We start from the raw sequence: 17,842 nt of genomic DNA, 5'->3' as shown, positions 1-17,842 counted from the left end.
CAACTTTTTGAGACCGGTCACACGAAACATTTTTGTGGGTAATTTTTGCGTTAGCTCCTCACTTGTCGAGACCTTATCGCCGGAGACGGAAATCCGTGAGGTAAGGCGAGGTGTACATTTTTAGGTTTGACCTCTCCTAACTTCACCTTTATCCTGTAGGAAGGCAGCATTTCTGTCACGCTGGTTGTCTGAGGGAAACACCTTACTACCGTCTCACCCCTGTGTAGTCAGCAATAATATTTCGCCCTCAGACCTTGGGTTTGTTGGTTTTAGTCTTACCGCTCTTCAAATTACCTGTCTAGCATGGTAGAACCTTGAGAAACAATTGTTCGAGCCAGTATAGTCCGACTGGTACATCACAATAAGCAATCTTAACCACCATGTCAAGGTAGCAGCAACGATCGGGTTCTTGGATTCACGTTTTACTTCGAATATTACTACGTAATATATCAAGTTATCCCATTTGTTTTGTCCATACGTTCTCCGTATTGTAATCCAAGCACACACGGCTTATTCTAGCTTCCTGGCAGACTAATTTATTAGTTCTTGAGTCAAATTTTGACCTTGTCATTTATTCGCTTATTAACCTTAACCCTTTATATCAGCGTATGTATGTTTCGCTTACCCTACTCATCACACGTCTTTAGCTTATTTTTGTCTGGCTATGAATATTAAAGCATGCTATCAAATTAAGTTAGCATGTTTACCTACTCTGGCCTGCTCCTCCACTTCGTTTCTCTGATTGTCTGTCTAGATCAACGAGTGTATGATATGTACGTATCTAGAATTCATTCTCATGTTTGACTTATTTTATTCTGTTATCCACTTACGTGGATCAAGTCGATAATTATACACAAGGGTTAACAACATGAATATTTCGTTAACATCATACGATCAAACTGAATTCAAATCACCGGGCCCTTAAAATGTGTATAAAAGTGGATAAATAACTGACCGATATTTTCTGACTTGTGCCTATTTTTTAAAGATATTTTTGCTTTATTTTAGTTGTGATGGCTCTCAGCTCATAGGACGTTATCGAATATCACTTGGAGCTCAGAGCAAAAGGATTTAAACTTATGGGCTTCTTTGTTACTTAAACAAGATGAAGTGCTACTATGAATTGTTAGGTAAGTATGTTAAAATGTCATTGAAACTGTGCTAGGTGTCACACAAAATGTTGAGCAAGTTGATCTCAAGAAGGCTTACTACAAACTATCGTTACAATGGCATCCAGACAAAAACACAACAGAGGATACAACTGTAATATTTCAAGAAATTCAGGAGGCTTACAAGTATGATTTTAGAATTATTAATATGCGATTTAATCGTTCATGATGAATGTTGTTGAAAATAAGGTTCACGTCAGTCTCGTTTTTTGTAAGGTTTGTATATCACGGCTAATTTTTAGTTGGATCATTTAACAAGTCGAATAATTGAATAGCAGAAAAAAATACATGTTTATGGTTAGAATGATGCAATATCCAGAAGTGCGAAATTTTCGTTACAGTAGACACATCGTTCTAAAAAACTGCAATAATCCATATTACCTAAAACAAGTTTTTAGTGACCCCATCGAATATCGAATTATTTTGTTATAGATAATCTTAGTTTTTCCCATCTTAATTCTCCCTCATTACAACGTAGTTAAGAAAATATCATAAGCATACATATATTACACCTTCAGCTCGGAAGTCTTGGTTTTGATACTGTGTAGGTTGAATGTAATAGCTGTTTTATGCTCTCTGTCTACCAGTATTGTTTCACATTCCCGTTTAAGTGACTACAAATTAGCAGATAAAATTAACTGAGTTAAAGATGACGAAAATCGAGGAGGTTGTATCAAACAGTCAACCCAAATGCATTTAGGAAGCCCCCAAATGCCATGGTACGGCCGAGAGTGGGGAGAGTCCGCTCTCCCTCTCAAAATGCTCTCACATGGCCACGCGAATATATAGCCTCTGCCAGGGAAGTCTTACTCACTGCCTTCTCGTGGCACAACTGTTGTTTACGAAATTGAGAGGACAAAAAGCGAATGTCCAGTGCTTTAACCGGGTTGGTGGACATGGAGGGTCCACCTAGGGGAGTTGGAAAACCCTGATTCCAAACCAATGGTGCACATGGGCTCCAGGATCTTGATGGAACGAATGGCGTATGAACCTATTGTTGGTCACCGGCTACCATGGAACTGCATCTCCTCACGATGCTCCACTGCCTCGTGGATCAGACCTTTAGGTCAAAGGCTCGGAGTGTGGCCCCCTAAGAAAACCACCTGCTTCAATCTGGGCACCTGGGCAGTATCTCAGCCCTCACACAAATCAAATGAGATTTGTGAGGCGCATATTTATCTGGTGCTTTTTGTACCAATATTTATGTGTTTAAATGAAATAAAATAAATAAGCATTTAGGAAAATTTCCACAGGGTTTTTATACCTTTTTCCTTTACTACTTGTTAACTTCTTTAAAGCTGATGTATTCAGTGAAGCAATATATCTGATAAAATATTTTGTAAATTCTCTCTCTCTCCCTATATATATATATATATATATATATATATATATACTTTTCTTCGATAACATCTTTAGAGTTTTATCTGATCCCCAAGAACGTGCTTGGTATGATAAACATCGAGCTCAAATTTTACAGGGAAATGGTCGTGGTACTCAAATGGGTGAGACATCAGACTATCAGGAGAGTCGAGTCGATGTCTTCCAATACTTTACAAGATCTTGTTTTGAAAAATTCGATGATGACTTAAAGGTATGATCTAATAGTGTTCGAAAACTTCAATTACTATGGTATTTAGATAGTTAGTAGATTTGTTTAGTCATTAATATTCTTGTTCTGTAACTCTGATTGCTCCATATGTTATGGATAATTTTACAAAGTGTTGCTCACTTTTTATGAATACTTGTATTCAACTAGACTGTAGTTAGTATCTTAAAGTGGTGATCGGGTTTGTATATCGTGATAGCCTATTAGAGCTACATCGATTGGAACACTGGCCCCTTTATGTCTTACCATACCAGACAAGTCTATTGGAGAGCGACAGAACTTAAAGCAGTAAACTGATGGTCCGAGGGTGAGGTTGTGCTGCCGAATGTACAAGGCTTTAACTGGAGTAAGGTATTTTTTTCCCTCAGACAACCAGCATCTACAGCAATGTTGTCTTCTCACGGTGGAAGGAGATTAAAATCTATCGGCCCTGTATACGAACACCTCAGGCAGAGTAAGGGCATACAACCACCTTTCTCCCTTGTTCCATTCGAGCAGTGGGGTTAGGCAGGGTTGCCCAATCTCACCATTCCTCTTCAACTTTGCCATCGACGACACCCTGGAAACAGCTCTGATGGATGTAAGTAATGGCGGTGTGGATCTGCTGCCTGGAGAACGACTTCTCGACCTTGAGTACGCGGATGATATTGTCTTACTGTGCGATAATGCCCGAGGCATGCAATCCGCACTTAATCAGTTGGCAATTAGTGTCCACAGATAGGGCATGTGCTTTGCACCCTCTAAGTGCAAAGTACTCCTACAGGACTTGCAGGATTCTCATCCTGTACTCACCCTGGATGGTGAGCAGATTGAAGTAGTTGAGAAGTTCGTGTATCTAGGTAGCTACATAAGTGCTGGTGGGGGCGTGAGTGATGAGATTGATGCACGTATAATGAAAGCCAGAGCGGCTTATGCCAATCTGGGCCATCTTTGGCGCCTTCGTGATGTAAGTCTGGCTGTAAAAGGTCGAATCTACAACGCGTCGGTGAGAGCAGTTTTGCTCTATGCTTGTGAAACCTGGCCTCTCCGAGTTGAGGATGTTAGACGTCTCTCTGTGTTCGATCATCGTTGTCTCCGAAGGATTGCTGACATTCAGTGGCAACACCATGTTAGTAATGCAGAGGTTCGGCATCGTGTGTTCGGGCGCAGAGACGATAATTCAATTGGTGTCACCATCTTGAAACACCGACTTCGGTGGCTTGGACATGTTTTACGAATGTCGTCCCAGAGGCTTCCACGTCGTGCATTATTTGCCGACTCTGGGACTGGTTGGAAAAAGCGGAGAGGAGGTCAGTGTATGACATGGTGTCGTGGCATGAAAAAAAGCTGCAAAGGGCTAGCTTCTGTTGGTCCTTCACGACTCCCTGTCTGGGGTCCGAGAGATGGTGCAACACAGTGGCTAGAGATGTTATCATATATGGCTCAGAATAGAAGCCAGTGGCGATCCTATTGTAACCTTCTTCTACTTTCTTCATAAAGAGTGGCTATAACCTTCCTAACTAAGAGAGTTCTTCTGGTTGTACATTTCAGTTTCCCCCATCATTACTCTTCTCCTTTTCTTTTTTTCCTTCCTTTATATATACTCATCGTCTTCCTTCTCCTCCCATTCTCATTATTCTGTGTGGCGCATATGTATCCGGTGCCCTTTGTACCAATATATATGTGATTAAATAAATATAATAAATAAACAAGACTATCCCTAACCCAGTTTTTTAATGAGATATCTCAAGAAGAAACATTCTTCCACAGTATGGGTTAGCTGGAGATTGATAGCCACCCTTATATCTTTGACAGCACTCGACATCTTCTTGTTCACAATCCAACTTCATATTCACTACCGAATACACTTGTATGAGAAGTTATGTCTTAAATGGGTCATAAATAGTAAAATAAATCTAGCGAAGGTCCTTGTACTCGACCGTGATCTTCATTTTTTGTTTCAGTATTATCTTCGAATCGACAGTTATCCATTGATTTTATCAATTATTTGACTCAACAGCCACATGAAAGATTGTTACGTCATTTAGTAATCTATATCTTATGCTTAAAGACTAGTGGTTTAATGTACGACTCAAAATGAATCGACCGAAAAAGATGTGAACAAATATCTAGCTTAATGAACACCCGACCAACAACAAATATTCGTATTGATTTGGTTAGTTAATGCTCATTGTATACCCCATCTCCTAATGGGTTATACGAATATATTGAACGATGAGATATATGCATTTAGTGCATAACTAACATAGTCTTTGATGACTTTGTGTTCATTGTGGTTTAATTGTATTGTAGGAAATTTTTAGTCAGTAATATTAATTTCCTTTGGTATTTGAGAAACTTATATTCAAAGATGAAGTGAATACACAGAACTGATTACGTTACACAAAATTGATTCTTTTCATATCTTTGTCAGTTGAAAACAATAAAATAGAAGATATTGGGTAGCTGTTTCATCATATTATGAAAATTATTCTTTGGGACAACTTTGACTCCTTTTATAGATCCTCATTTAAAACATTGAGGCTAAATTTAACAACCTAATTCAGTATCAAAGTTTATCATTTACTGATTTCTAGTAGTGAATCTTTGGTGAGATCATAATTTATGAACGACCCTTGAGCTATGTGAAAGTGAAAAATTCACCTACCTACTGGGATCAAAAGAGGGCTATAAATTAGCGTGGGGAACTAGGATCAGGATCAGAAGTTCGGAATAAGAGTTAATGTTTTCACCACTAACTAACATCAGTTATTAATATGTTTGGAGAAATCACTCTAATCGGCGAATGTAACGAAGACTCAGCGACACAATGACTAGACAATCTAACTATTCCAATGCGTCCTAGCTCCGTCAACTAGATGGAGAAGTCCAGGTTCAGAAGAGGGAAAGTGTATTCCACAAGCAACCAGAAGCATACACAATAACAACAAGCACAACTCAATGATATATATACGGCATAAAAGCGTTCTTGGGAAACGTCACAAAATAGCGTACTAAGAGGGACAACGAACCAATGACATTTAAGATTCTGTCAAGTGGGAAATACAGTATGAAGGTGAAAATGGGTTCTTTTGGCGCAAAAACAAGAAGTTCAAATTTCCGAAATAAAATCACAAAAATAAGACGTTTATCAAGTAATTTCCGGGGATCTAGCATCTTCAACAGCTATAATGTCCGATTGCTATCTAACCATATGAATGAATTGATTTTGCACCAAAATATGCCATCTTTAATCTCGTTGGTTTGTCCATAAATTTCTAGTCTCACTGGATATCTCACTTTTACGTGTGTTACTGGCACTTCAGCTGTTTAGGAGCTTACTTATATGAATTCAAGCTCTTTCGTTTTAGTGATTCGAGAGATCAAAAGCTTGTGATTCTAAGTAATTTTAAGATAGGAAATTAACGAATGGGTCTTAATCAATGGTCGTAATCCAGTTGATTTCACTTTGAAAGTACTTGAATCTATTGGTGATTCAGGGGGAGATTATGCATTCAAGTCGAATAGATCATAAACATCGGACATATGGAAGAAAATAAGTTCTATCGATATTGTAAATACATACAACCGGTATATCTTCACCAACGATAACATTTTTCTGCGAAACGTTATCATCGTTGAATTTGATAAAACCCTGATTTCCTTGCAATTGTTTTCATCGTACAGACTTATATTACTTGTTTGTTAAAAGTAGCTATAAATGGTATTTTGTCATTTTGTCTCAGGGCTTTTATACTGTATACGCTAAAGTATTTGCCGATATAACTGAAGAGGAGAAATGTGCAGCTAAGTTTTCTGGTTGCCCCATGTCATCTAGTGAAAGTGATAGTGATGATGATGAAGATAACTGTAAGAAATATTCTGGACGTAAATCACGAAGTTATCCACCTTTTGGTTGTTCATCCAGTTCATACAAGGAAGTTGTTGCTCCATTCTATTTATTCTGGGAAATATTTGAAACAAAAAAAACATATACATGGGTTGAAAAATATGATACACGACTTGCAGATTCACGTCAAGTGAGTATCTATTTGTTACTTTTTATTTTGCACGTATTTGAAGGAATGAGGAGTTTCAGTAAAATCACAATAGGTCTTCATTTTAAAACTTATTCATCAATACACATTAAATCATAAGAGTTTTATTGTCTCCATCAAAAACCTGTCTAACTAAAGATGTAAGGGACAACAACAAGTTATAACTCAACATGCGAGTTTTAGAAATGAAATTAATTTCCACTCAGTTCCAATATCACTGCACACTTAGTTTTGATTACATCAGTAAGTGGATAGTAATCTTTTTTTTCTCCAAAACACATTACTGAGTCATTTGGTATTACTCTTAAAATGTACGTTATAAATAACCGATATGAAGACTACATTATTGTGACCAGTTAAATAAAATCATTACCACAAATCTATGCCTATATGTACGCTCGAAGTGCATTGATTGCTTTGCTCTATGTATTCTAAATGTGCATGTAATGCATAAGTCCAATTAATAATTAAACGGACGTCACCTATGCATTGTATATAAGCTATGGAATCCACCGGATTTGTTCCTATGTATTTCTCATGTATATACAATGTGTATTTAGCGAACCAATTTTGCTGGCATTTAGTTACTAAATGAAGCGTTAATGCATACGTGTATACTACAAAATTCATGAGCACCACTCCTGTGTACGTCTGGTGTGCATATAATATCTATCCACCAGAAAAAGAGTGGTCTACACCATGATTTTTGACATATAGCAAACACATAACAAAGGAAGTGGAGACCACATTCCCTCCCGAATCGACCATCTATGATTATATATATATATATATATATATATATATATATCCCAAAGAATGTAGAAGCTCACAATTATGTGCTTCTGGTGTGTATGTGACGTACATTTCCCAATAAAGAGTGGCTCCCATCATCTTTCAATAGTAGCAAATCTAGCAGTATAGGTCCCGAGGTTTTGATCATTTCCTTCGTAAAGCATATATCCCAACCCGAGTTTATATGCCTATCAGTTAAAACATGTTCAGTAAAGTCAAGAAGGTTCCACCATTTTTCATAGCACCACGAGAGATAGTTGATTGTTTATAAACTACGAGAACAATATTGATTAATCAATTTATTGACTTATTTATTCCAATGCATATTATTTGTACACTGAATTTCAAATGATAGCACTCCCGTCTCGTGATTTCCTCTGTGATATAATGGAGAAGGTCTTAATTGACTAGAGATTGAATAACCTATAAAATTGACTTCCTTCATTTGCCTCTGATATTTAAACATGTTTATTTATGTGAGGTTAGGAATAGAATAATGAGCAAAGTTAGCTAATTGATTGATTAGGTTATAAATCTTAATCAGCTGAGATGGTTAGGACATGTGTTATACATACCTAATCACCGCTTACCTCGACAGGTGATATTTACCGGTGTGGGAGTAGACTTGAAGAAAGCTATGAAAGGCCAAACCAAGACATGGTATTTATGCATAAAGTCATTGATTGTTTGTTTGAGTCACGTTGCTAGATACAGACTACCTGGTTAGGGTTCTCGCAGTAATAGTGATCAATATTTAGAGACTTTAGGTGAGATAGCTTAAAACCTTTTACAATGGCAAAGATGTATTCACTCTTTATCTTCCTCCCGATCTTGAATTACAGTGTTCCTTCACGCATACTTTTTTATGTTGCCTTCTGAAACCCTTTTCTCAATATTTATTTCTTTTGATTGTCATTTATATTAAATTATTCCCGTCTTTTTTCGTTATTGCATGTCTTGTTTATTTCGTCTCTGCGCTATTAGGTATGGCAACTTGGACCAGTGCATATTCGCACCAGGCTCTACATTAATAATGAATGATTGAATGATTTATTTTCGTGTATATATTTTGTATACAAACCTCTTCCGTTGGGCATTTGTCTTTTTATATCAGTTCATTTAGGGGTTTCCATCAGTTTTACTTGGTCACACCATTCATTTATTGACCAGTATTCTATTTATTTATTTTAACAATTACAACGCTTGTTCATATATACAATTGTAATTCACAACAACACCATACGATAGAGTGCATTTGACATGTTGTGTTCACTTTTTCATCATTAAACCATACTATTATCTATTTTCGTCTAATAGGAACGTCGTGCGATGGAAGCAGAAAATAATCGTATGAGAATGTCTGCAATACGCAAGCGAAATGAAGAAATACGTCAATTAGTAGCATATGTAAAAAAAAGGGATAGACGTGTAATTGCTGAAAATGAACGCATTCAGCGTATAGCTAAAGAATCTCAAGTTCGTACTAAATTATTAGCCGAAAAAGCTAGACAACGGTAACTGTTAATAAGAAATTTCATATTCTTTTAAAATATTTTGTTTATTAACATTGCCGAATACTGTTAATTCATTTTTGTATTGGTTATTTGAATCTTTGCCTTGATATTTAGAACTGCAATTGATCAGTTTTTTATGATATCTAGACTCAGTAGGGAACGGTACTGGGTTCGAGTCTCTAAGTAAACATCAACTTTGGGGTGCAGGTACATCCGGCTGACGAGCCCCAAGTAGGACGAAACACGCGCGTTCTGGTGTGAGAAGGCAGTGAGTAGGACTTCCCTGGCAGAGGCTGTATACGCCTGGCCATGTGAGAGCATTTGGAGAGAGAGAGAGAGAGAGAGTGAGCGGGCCCTTCCCACTCTCAACCGTAACAGGGCATTTGGGGGCTCAAGATGAATCTGACCCCGATAAATATCCTTTTCATGTTGTAACCTATGGTGAGTCAGATGGCTGTTGGGGACTTCCTTATAACGATCACAATTATAGATCTTATGAACTAAATCCAGATCATCATAGAACTGTTGAACCTGATGATCTTTTGTCTCTTTTAGCAAAGTTAGCATTAGCAAAAGATGGCAATTCGGAGGATTCGGGAGAAAAAACGTCCAGCACACTCCAGTCTACCCTGCAAACCGACTGAATTCGTGAGTAAAGTTCCACGATCTCAACTAAATCTATGGGTTTGGTTGAACTGGACGCGTTGTGCTCATCATTTAGACGTTCTATCATGTGCAACTCAGAACTGAATTCTACTCCCAACCCATGGTTTGTATACTATAACACTATGGGGTACATTCACATTGTGGTAGTGGACAAAAACGGAAAAACATGAAATACTCTCTTAATGTCAAAAGAACTGATTGTCTTTTGTCTTTTTTCTTGGATAACTGTCTTAAAGAGGTAGTCCATGTACTGGTAAGATATGACAACAGTCCATCAATCAGCGAACAATTTCATTATTCATTCAATCCAACTACATTTTATATTTCACATCACGAACTAACCTTAGTTGGATGATCATTGGAAATCCAGAAGCACTGAATAGTTCTTTTACTCGAGTGTGGGATTCATCAGCAGTGCGTATCAATTGTGGTCTGAAGGTTCAACTCTAGACCTGAAGGCTCTATGTTTGATTCCCAATGGGGTTGTCGATACATAGTATTGGGACGTTTCATACTAGGAAGAAAGGGCTGTCCAATACTTTTTGGTTTCCAATGGCTGTCTAACTAAGATCAGCTCGTGATGTAAAGTATAAGATTTAGCTATCTCCAGAAACCTCTTACATTAATACTAACCACATATAATGTAGAGAACATCAAAAAATGTCGAATTTACTAGTTTGTTTGAAGGTGGATTTGATTATCTGTAATGGAATACTACATGTGTTATCCGCCTAACCCACAGTTTTCATCTCCTACATTTTCACTTCTATTAGGAAGGCTGTCAGTAATAATATTAACAATTAATTGGAGTTTTTAAAATGTTTTGTATTAAATATGAAACAGTAATTTTAGCATTGTCTTACAAAATCTACGATTAAATCTTTTCTCTCTCGATAAGTTCACCCGTCTGTTGAAGCAATTAGCTATGAAGTCTACGAAGGCCATAGTATTTTCAGACAATGTGAGTTCTCACTATATATATACATATATATATATATATCCCTGTCTATCGACTATACTTTATATTACAGAGAAGCAGCTCAATTAGACGAAGCTTGGAATGATGAAGTCGCTTTCGGTGGAATCGCATCTCAATGGTCGGAACAATTTGAAGCTGAGATAAAACGTTTAGAAGCAGAGCTTGATGGTATCAATTTAGACGATCCGCTACAGGTGATTCACTACAATCTAAGATGATGATAACATTACTAAAAATGATTTTTAAGTAATTTAAAAGTGTGTACCATAGTTTTTCTGTTATCCTGCAGCTGTCAAACGTCCACCATTAGTAGTATTCTATCTAGTTGACCTCACCAGTAAATTTTATTAGCGTCGTTGATGACGAAATTTTATGACGTGACTTAGTTTCGTTGTGATATAATCGTGTTTTTGTTATGACGGGTGGTGTCCGAAAGCGGGTTGACTTACCACATCAGTTTTATATATAGTTACTCAGTTTCAGTCAGTTACAACGTAGGACCAGGCAGATATATGCATCGGTCTAATCTGCCATACCTCATTAACACAACAAGATGAACACCGAATTCATAGAAGTAGTTAATTTAGTGGCGATAATATATAAAAGAAAGATTGAATATAAGGATGTAGTATAGGAAGAAAGAATTAGTTGGTAGAAAGGAAGATATAAGGCAATTTTAATCTCATAGTTTAAGGGAAGACAAATAGTGTATACACCTACACTATTGTAATCGATTCTGAGCCTATTCAGTTTAGACTTTACAGTAATTTGTCATCTGAATTATCTGCTTTCAGCAATCTTCATAGTTATTTATTCTCGTAAAAAAGTACACCGGATTCTTCATCTGATTCCTACTAAAGTATTGATCTCTTTCTCATTGAATTGAATTCTAATACTTGGATGATCACTTCAAGATTATTACGTTGATACTATTCAACATTTCAATGGTATTTAACTATTAATATCTCTAAACCATTGTTCATGTAACCATCTATGTTGTATTTACTTAGTATTGTTTGTTTGAATCTTCCCATTGATGACGTTTAGGACTGCAACTGGTCAGTCTCTAATTGGCATATGTGCATACTATGCGTATTGCCTCGATTTAGCCTAAGTTCACAAGCATTGCAAGCAAAGATGGATAGTGGCTAGCAGTGGAATCCAGGACGTGCATTTTGTCCTATTTGGGACTCGTCAGCCGGATGTACCTGCATCTCAGAGTTGATGTTCACTCTGGGACTCGAACCTGGTACCTTTCGCTTCAAACACCACGTTATCCACTCAGCTACTGAGTCATGATAGCCACTTGCTTGTTCAAAGGGGTACAGTTTTTAAATTCACTTGATATTGATTGTTTGAATCTTCCCATCGATGTTTAGGACTGAAACTGGTCAGTCTATAATTGGTGTATGTGCATCCTGTGCGTATTGCCTCGATATAGTCCCAATGCTGTAATTTGAGAAATTGTATACATTCTGAGACTGTCTACATTGTTCCATCTCGATAATCTCACTAATTTTTTTTGTAGTAATTAGTACTCACAAAGGGTTGACAATATTTTAAAGGGTTATTGAAAAAAATACCTTCTCTTATTGTATTCAGTTAGGTATTTTTTCTTTTGTCTATTTAGAAATCTTCTAAAGGCAATCTTGATGCTGATGATGGAGATAATAGTAATGATGATGATGATGATGATGATGATGATACTGTTGAAGAGATGATGGATGATCAATTATATTGTGTAGCATGTGATAAATTATTTGCTTCAATTAAAGCAAAATTAAATCATGAATCATCTAAAAAGCATAGAAAACAAATGGAATATTTGCAAAAATTAATTCATCAAGAGGATAATATTTTACAAGATCATTTCAATTCTTTATTATTCAATGAACAATCTTCCAATCATAATAATAATAATGAACATTCAAATAAATTAACTAAACGAGCTAAAAAAGCTGAACGTAAACGTAAGAAGGAATTGGAATTACATAATTCATCCAATTCTATATTGAATGAACAACAATTGAATTCAACAAGTGATCATATTGAGATTAGAAATGAAACTAGTAGCTGTGAATTAGGTTAGTTGAATAAAAAGTTAATCCAGTATACATTGTTTGTTTGTTTTGAGTGTTATCTCTTGAGAGAATATATAACTGTTGAGTTCACGAGTCAATCTAAGCTAGACCACTGAACTGGTATCCAACGGTGTTCATGTTTCACTTTAATCGATCCATGACGTTAAGCGTTCGCGCGCATAACTGAAGGTCCTGGGTTTGAATCTCGCGTACAGGATCATGTATGCGCACTACTCAGGATTCCCATACCAGGACTAAACGGCCATCCAGTGCTTTCAGGTTTTAAATGGTGGTCTAGCTTAGATTGATTCGTGAATTTAAGTACTGAAATACTACAATCCCCATACTGATAATATATAACTGCTGGAAACAAAATAAAATGATTCAGTGATAGTCGATCCTGTACACATTCGTTTTATGTAATGCATAGAAAGTTCTTTTTAAATCATCTTCATAGATGTAATGACATTGTTTATGAAACGTTTGTTTTCAAATCACATCCCAGTTAATTATTAGCTCTTCGAATAAAACTTTACCAAATGAATCAAGCAGAGATAAATAGTGGATAGCAGTGGAATTCAGGACACACGTTTCGTTTTATTTGGGACTCGTTAGCTACCATTTATCTCTGCTTATAATGATTGTGACCTACTGGTCATAACGAGGCAAAAAGCACAAGACTCACATATGTCAAAGGAGGCTGATCAATAGCAAGACCCAAACAATAAATATATATGAATTGACGTTTGCTGAATGACGTCTTATTTTTTAACTTTATCTCATATTGTCGCCACAAGAGCCATGTTGTTTATCCTGTATTTATTTTCCGTTTCAATATATTATTAGTTTAACTGAAAAAATTTTGTGAAAATTGATTTGATTTGTAGGTAGGTTGTAGTCGTCAGGACTTTCCTGAAGTTCTAGTATGAGGGTCATAACTAGTGAAGTAGTGAGACAGTCTTCACCAATGGTATTGGATAATCGTCGCGTTACTTCGCGAAATAATTAAAGTTGGAATTGTACTATTAAACGCTACCCTAATGGCTCTCTGTGAGGACCTGGAGGTCCGTGGGTATGCACTGCTGACAAGTCCTATACTAGGGCGAGTCAACTATCTAATTTCCTTTGTTTTTCAACAGTACGTCAATTAACATCAGTCCATGAAGAGTGTCTTTAATTATTTTTATTTTAAATAGTGACAAAACGCTATAGGTTATTTTTTGACATTTACAAATTCGAGTTTTGTGGTAGGTTATTTTCTACTTCATTATATTTGACGATTGAGTATTAAGGGTCCAAATAACCTGACATGTCTAGGTCTGAATCATCATTTATCAGCTATACCATGTTATAAACGTTTATCTCTAAATGACAAGTTATACTTTTTAGGGTGTTGGTTTTTGTTATAACCAATACTCTTTCTCTTTCTATATATATATATGTATAGGTCTAAGTGTATTTGTGCAAATTTCCATTTCTTTACTTGTTTATCTGTATTAATGATGGTTTTCGATTGTTTTTCATTGAACTTGATACCTGTAGTGTATTTAATAGCTGTCAAAATATTCTATTTATATGATTAATAAAAAAAGATGGTTTTCGATATAAACGCCAACTTTTTCAAAGTTAATTTTCTTCAATCGCTCATCAACTAGTGCGTATTGACTAGTCGTCATATTTTGTTTAGACTATATGTTGGCATAGGATAAAACTATACATAGTAATAATGACACTTATATCAATCCACAGTTTTTGACGGTAGGGAGCAAAGGCGTTGAATTTGTATTCACTAATCCATTTATTGTGATAGACTAGTCAAGAAAATATCTGTAGTGATGATTAAACTGTGGTGTGGTCTACTTATATCTATATAAGTAGTATATGGTGTTGGTCAGACATAGAATGTATTTTGCCAGAAGACCGATGTGCAAAGAACTGAAATGAAGCGCAATCGTTTGGAAAATGCATGAGCAATGAAATTAGAGAAGAAACAGAGAAGATTGAAACAATTGGTTGTTAATTTGCAAATTGACTGTTCATTGTTTGGTTATCAGAATTTACTGAGATAGTCTGTAATTTTTGCTTAAATACATTCGATTGTCCCCAACCGTTGTTTTGTTCACTACAAAACTCTTTTTGGGGCATTCTAAAGTTCGTATTTCTGAAGGATTCCAAGCTTGATGTTTGTCTGTCGAAATGACGCGATATATTCAGTGGTTGTATGATTACTGATAAATAGCTTCAATCGGGAAGCTCACATTTAAGGAGATAAACACAGCAACAACACTCAACTCTCAGCAAAGATAAAAACAAAAATGACCATATGAATATAATCGAACAACTAATAAGAGGACAGTTGGGTTATTTTTAACCAAAGAAATAAGAGAAAAAAATTACACGATGAAAACTAGCTATTCATGAGTAATACAAGTCATAATACACAAATCTTTCACAAATGGTCCAGCAATTGCAACTCGTTTAGATTGTTAGAACAGCACTAAAAATAGTCCAGGTTTTGAAATAGAACTATGTGAGTAGGTCTATACGATCTAGATGTGTTTCTGCCTTGATGAGTTTATTTATTTAAACACATAAATATTGGTACAAAGGGGCACCAGATAAATATGCGCCATACAATTGTGTGAGCGCTATGATACTGAACGGGTGCCCAAACCGAAGCAGGCGGTTTTTTTAGGGGATCACACCCCGAGCCTTTGACCTAAAGGTCTGATCCACAAGGCAGTGGAGCATCGTAAGGAGATGCAGTCTCATGGTAGCCGGTGGCCAACAATTGATTCATAAGCCATTTGTTCCCTCAGGATACTGGAGTCCATGTGCACCATTGGTTTGGAATGAGGGTTTTCCAACTCCCCTAAGTGGATTTTCTGTGTCCACCAACTCGGTTAAAGCACCGGGCATTCGCTTTTCATCCTCTAAATTTCGTAAGCGACACCCCTGGTGTAAGAAGGTGGTGGGTAGGACTTCTCTGGCAGAGGCTATGTAGGCGTAGCCATGTGAGAGCATTTTGAGAGGGGGAGAGAGGGCGAGCCCTCCCCACTCTCGGCCGTAACAGGGCATTAGGGGGCTATATTATTATATTATTTATTTATTCAATCTGATCAGATCATTTAATTTGTCTATTTATTTATTTATCTATTCTATACACAGATAATACTACAATACAATCAACAATAGAAAACAACAATAATATTAATAATAATTCTAATAAAGAATCATCTATAAAACATTCTAATCAATCTACAATAAAACAAAGTGAAAAATCCATATCCGATTCATCGAAAATCAATAAAATTATCTGTGATACATGTTTTATAGAATTTCAATCAAGAAATGCTTTATTTATACATTTAAAACAATCAGGACATGCAAAATTAAAAAAATTGAATATACCATCATCATCATCATCCACAACAACTAATAATAAAGATCCTTTTAATGAAAATAAAAAAAAGCGTAAAGAAAGAAAAAAATCTAAATGTTAGTCTAATTGTACACAAATTTTATGGTTTTTCCATATATGTAACATGGGAAAAATTTGTATATATACATATATACTATTGACTAGTGTTTTAAATTAAAATAAGTAGTATAATATGATATTTGTATAGGTTTATATTTTCCCATTGTTATTATTTGGTATTACAATCTAATCTTGAGTGGATTACTTTCAACATTACTATTTAGTCACAAATTCTTATTGACGTTGTATAATGATTATCGATAGAGTTTACGGTTCACTTTTCATCTTATTTTGAACTTGTCAACTGGATACGCTGAAACGGGATCTAGTACCTTTTGTTTAAAATGTAAATATATTATCCATTAAGTTACTAAGTCCATACTCGTTATACAAGTTATTGACCATTGAGATTCTGTAGTTCGGATGATAGCGTGTTGAAATTTGAAGAGATATATACTGGATTTTAGTCTCAGTTTGAATAAAAACATCGGGATCCATGTACATTCAACCAATAAATCCCAAACAGGATTGGATGTATGTCTTGAAATCCACTTCAATCCACTGTCCAAATTTAATAAAAACACGTTAAGATATTATCATCTTGTAGGGATTAGTGTAACAACAGACGTAGGTTTCTTATTAAAAATCTTGTGGTCTTTAAAAGAATTACAAACTTGGTCTCTTGAATCTAAAGATATTTTCGTCACGTAACTAATTTACTATGGTTAACTTTTGTGTACTCATTTCTAACCATATTTTTTCAAAAATTTATGATACTACTTGATTGACAAAATTGGGTTCGGACTTGTAATCTACTGTTTGAAAGTCAAACAATTTAACCACCTAGCTATCATTTAAATGATGAACTTTGAAAAATGTGATTATTTCTAACTGATTCAGACTTAAAAAGAGTATCGACGTATCATAATCATCACGAGAAATGAAAATTCTGTGTGAATTTATTTGATGTTCATTTTTGAGGAGTTTAAAATTAGGATGAAACAGTTATACAGGGGTTATTGGTTTTCCTGGTGATGACCATTTGTGACTTAAAATGATTTCATATGAGTCTTGAACTTAAGTTATATGCACTAAACGGTAAACTTGGCGTAGATGTACGATGTTCAGATAGTTCTTTATATTAATAGATATCAGTGTAGGCGGCGGAGGTAATAATGAAACCTAAGAAAGACTGAATAAACTTTAAGACAATTTTCATCACGTTCTGGTGTTTATCGAGGATCTGTTAAAAACTCGAGACCACTGGATATCTACTTTGTCCTTATATACAGGCAGCTCTGAACAACCTAGAAGCAGTGAAATTCGAGGTCATCAAATATCGTTGTGAACACATTGTTTCATTACTGTCTAGTTGGAAGTTAATAGTTTACATTTCCAAACTTGGCCAACTATGACATAATGAAATCCTGAGCCAAGACAAACTTCACGTAATGTTAAATGTTATCGCGTTTGATAATCATCCACATTTTTAACCTACTTAATTATTCGATTGATAG

At 35.7% G+C, this 17,842-nt stretch overlaps 1 protein-coding gene across 2 annotated transcripts; it reads left to right on the top strand.

Annotated features, from left to right (window-relative positions):
* Window positions 1-1,105: 1,105 nt before the first annotated feature.
* Window positions 1,106-16,347, top strand: Smp_172510.1 (DNAj-related; the record flags this gene model as incomplete). 2 transcript variants are annotated; one of them, XM_018798208.1, is made up of 8 exons in its annotated part: window positions 1,106-1,130; window positions 1,166-1,295; window positions 2,586-2,760; window positions 6,501-6,794; window positions 8,922-9,118; window positions 10,816-10,957; window positions 12,394-12,847; window positions 16,013-16,347. In XM_018798208.1, 8 exons carry the CDS (start codon window positions 1,106-1,108, stop codon window positions 16,345-16,347), a joined length of 1,752 nt encoding a protein of 583 aa, XP_018653174.1. The 2 variants fall into 2 exon arrangements, with proteins under 2 accessions (XP_018653174.1, XP_018653173.1); XM_018798210.1 differs by lacking the exons at window positions 1,106-1,130; window positions 1,166-1,295 and having other exon boundaries at window positions 2,620-2,760.
* Between the last annotated feature and the right edge of the window lie 1,495 nt (window positions 16,348-17,842).

The sequence above is a fragment of the Schistosoma mansoni genome, chromosome 6 (genome assembly GCF_000237925.1).
Source record: "Schistosoma mansoni strain Puerto Rico chromosome 6, complete genome".
NCBI lineage: Eukaryota > Metazoa > Platyhelminthes > Trematoda > Strigeidida > Schistosomatidae > Schistosoma > Schistosoma mansoni.
Note: the sequence above shows the minus strand (reverse complement) of the source record. Positions and strands in the feature narration are given on the sequence as shown.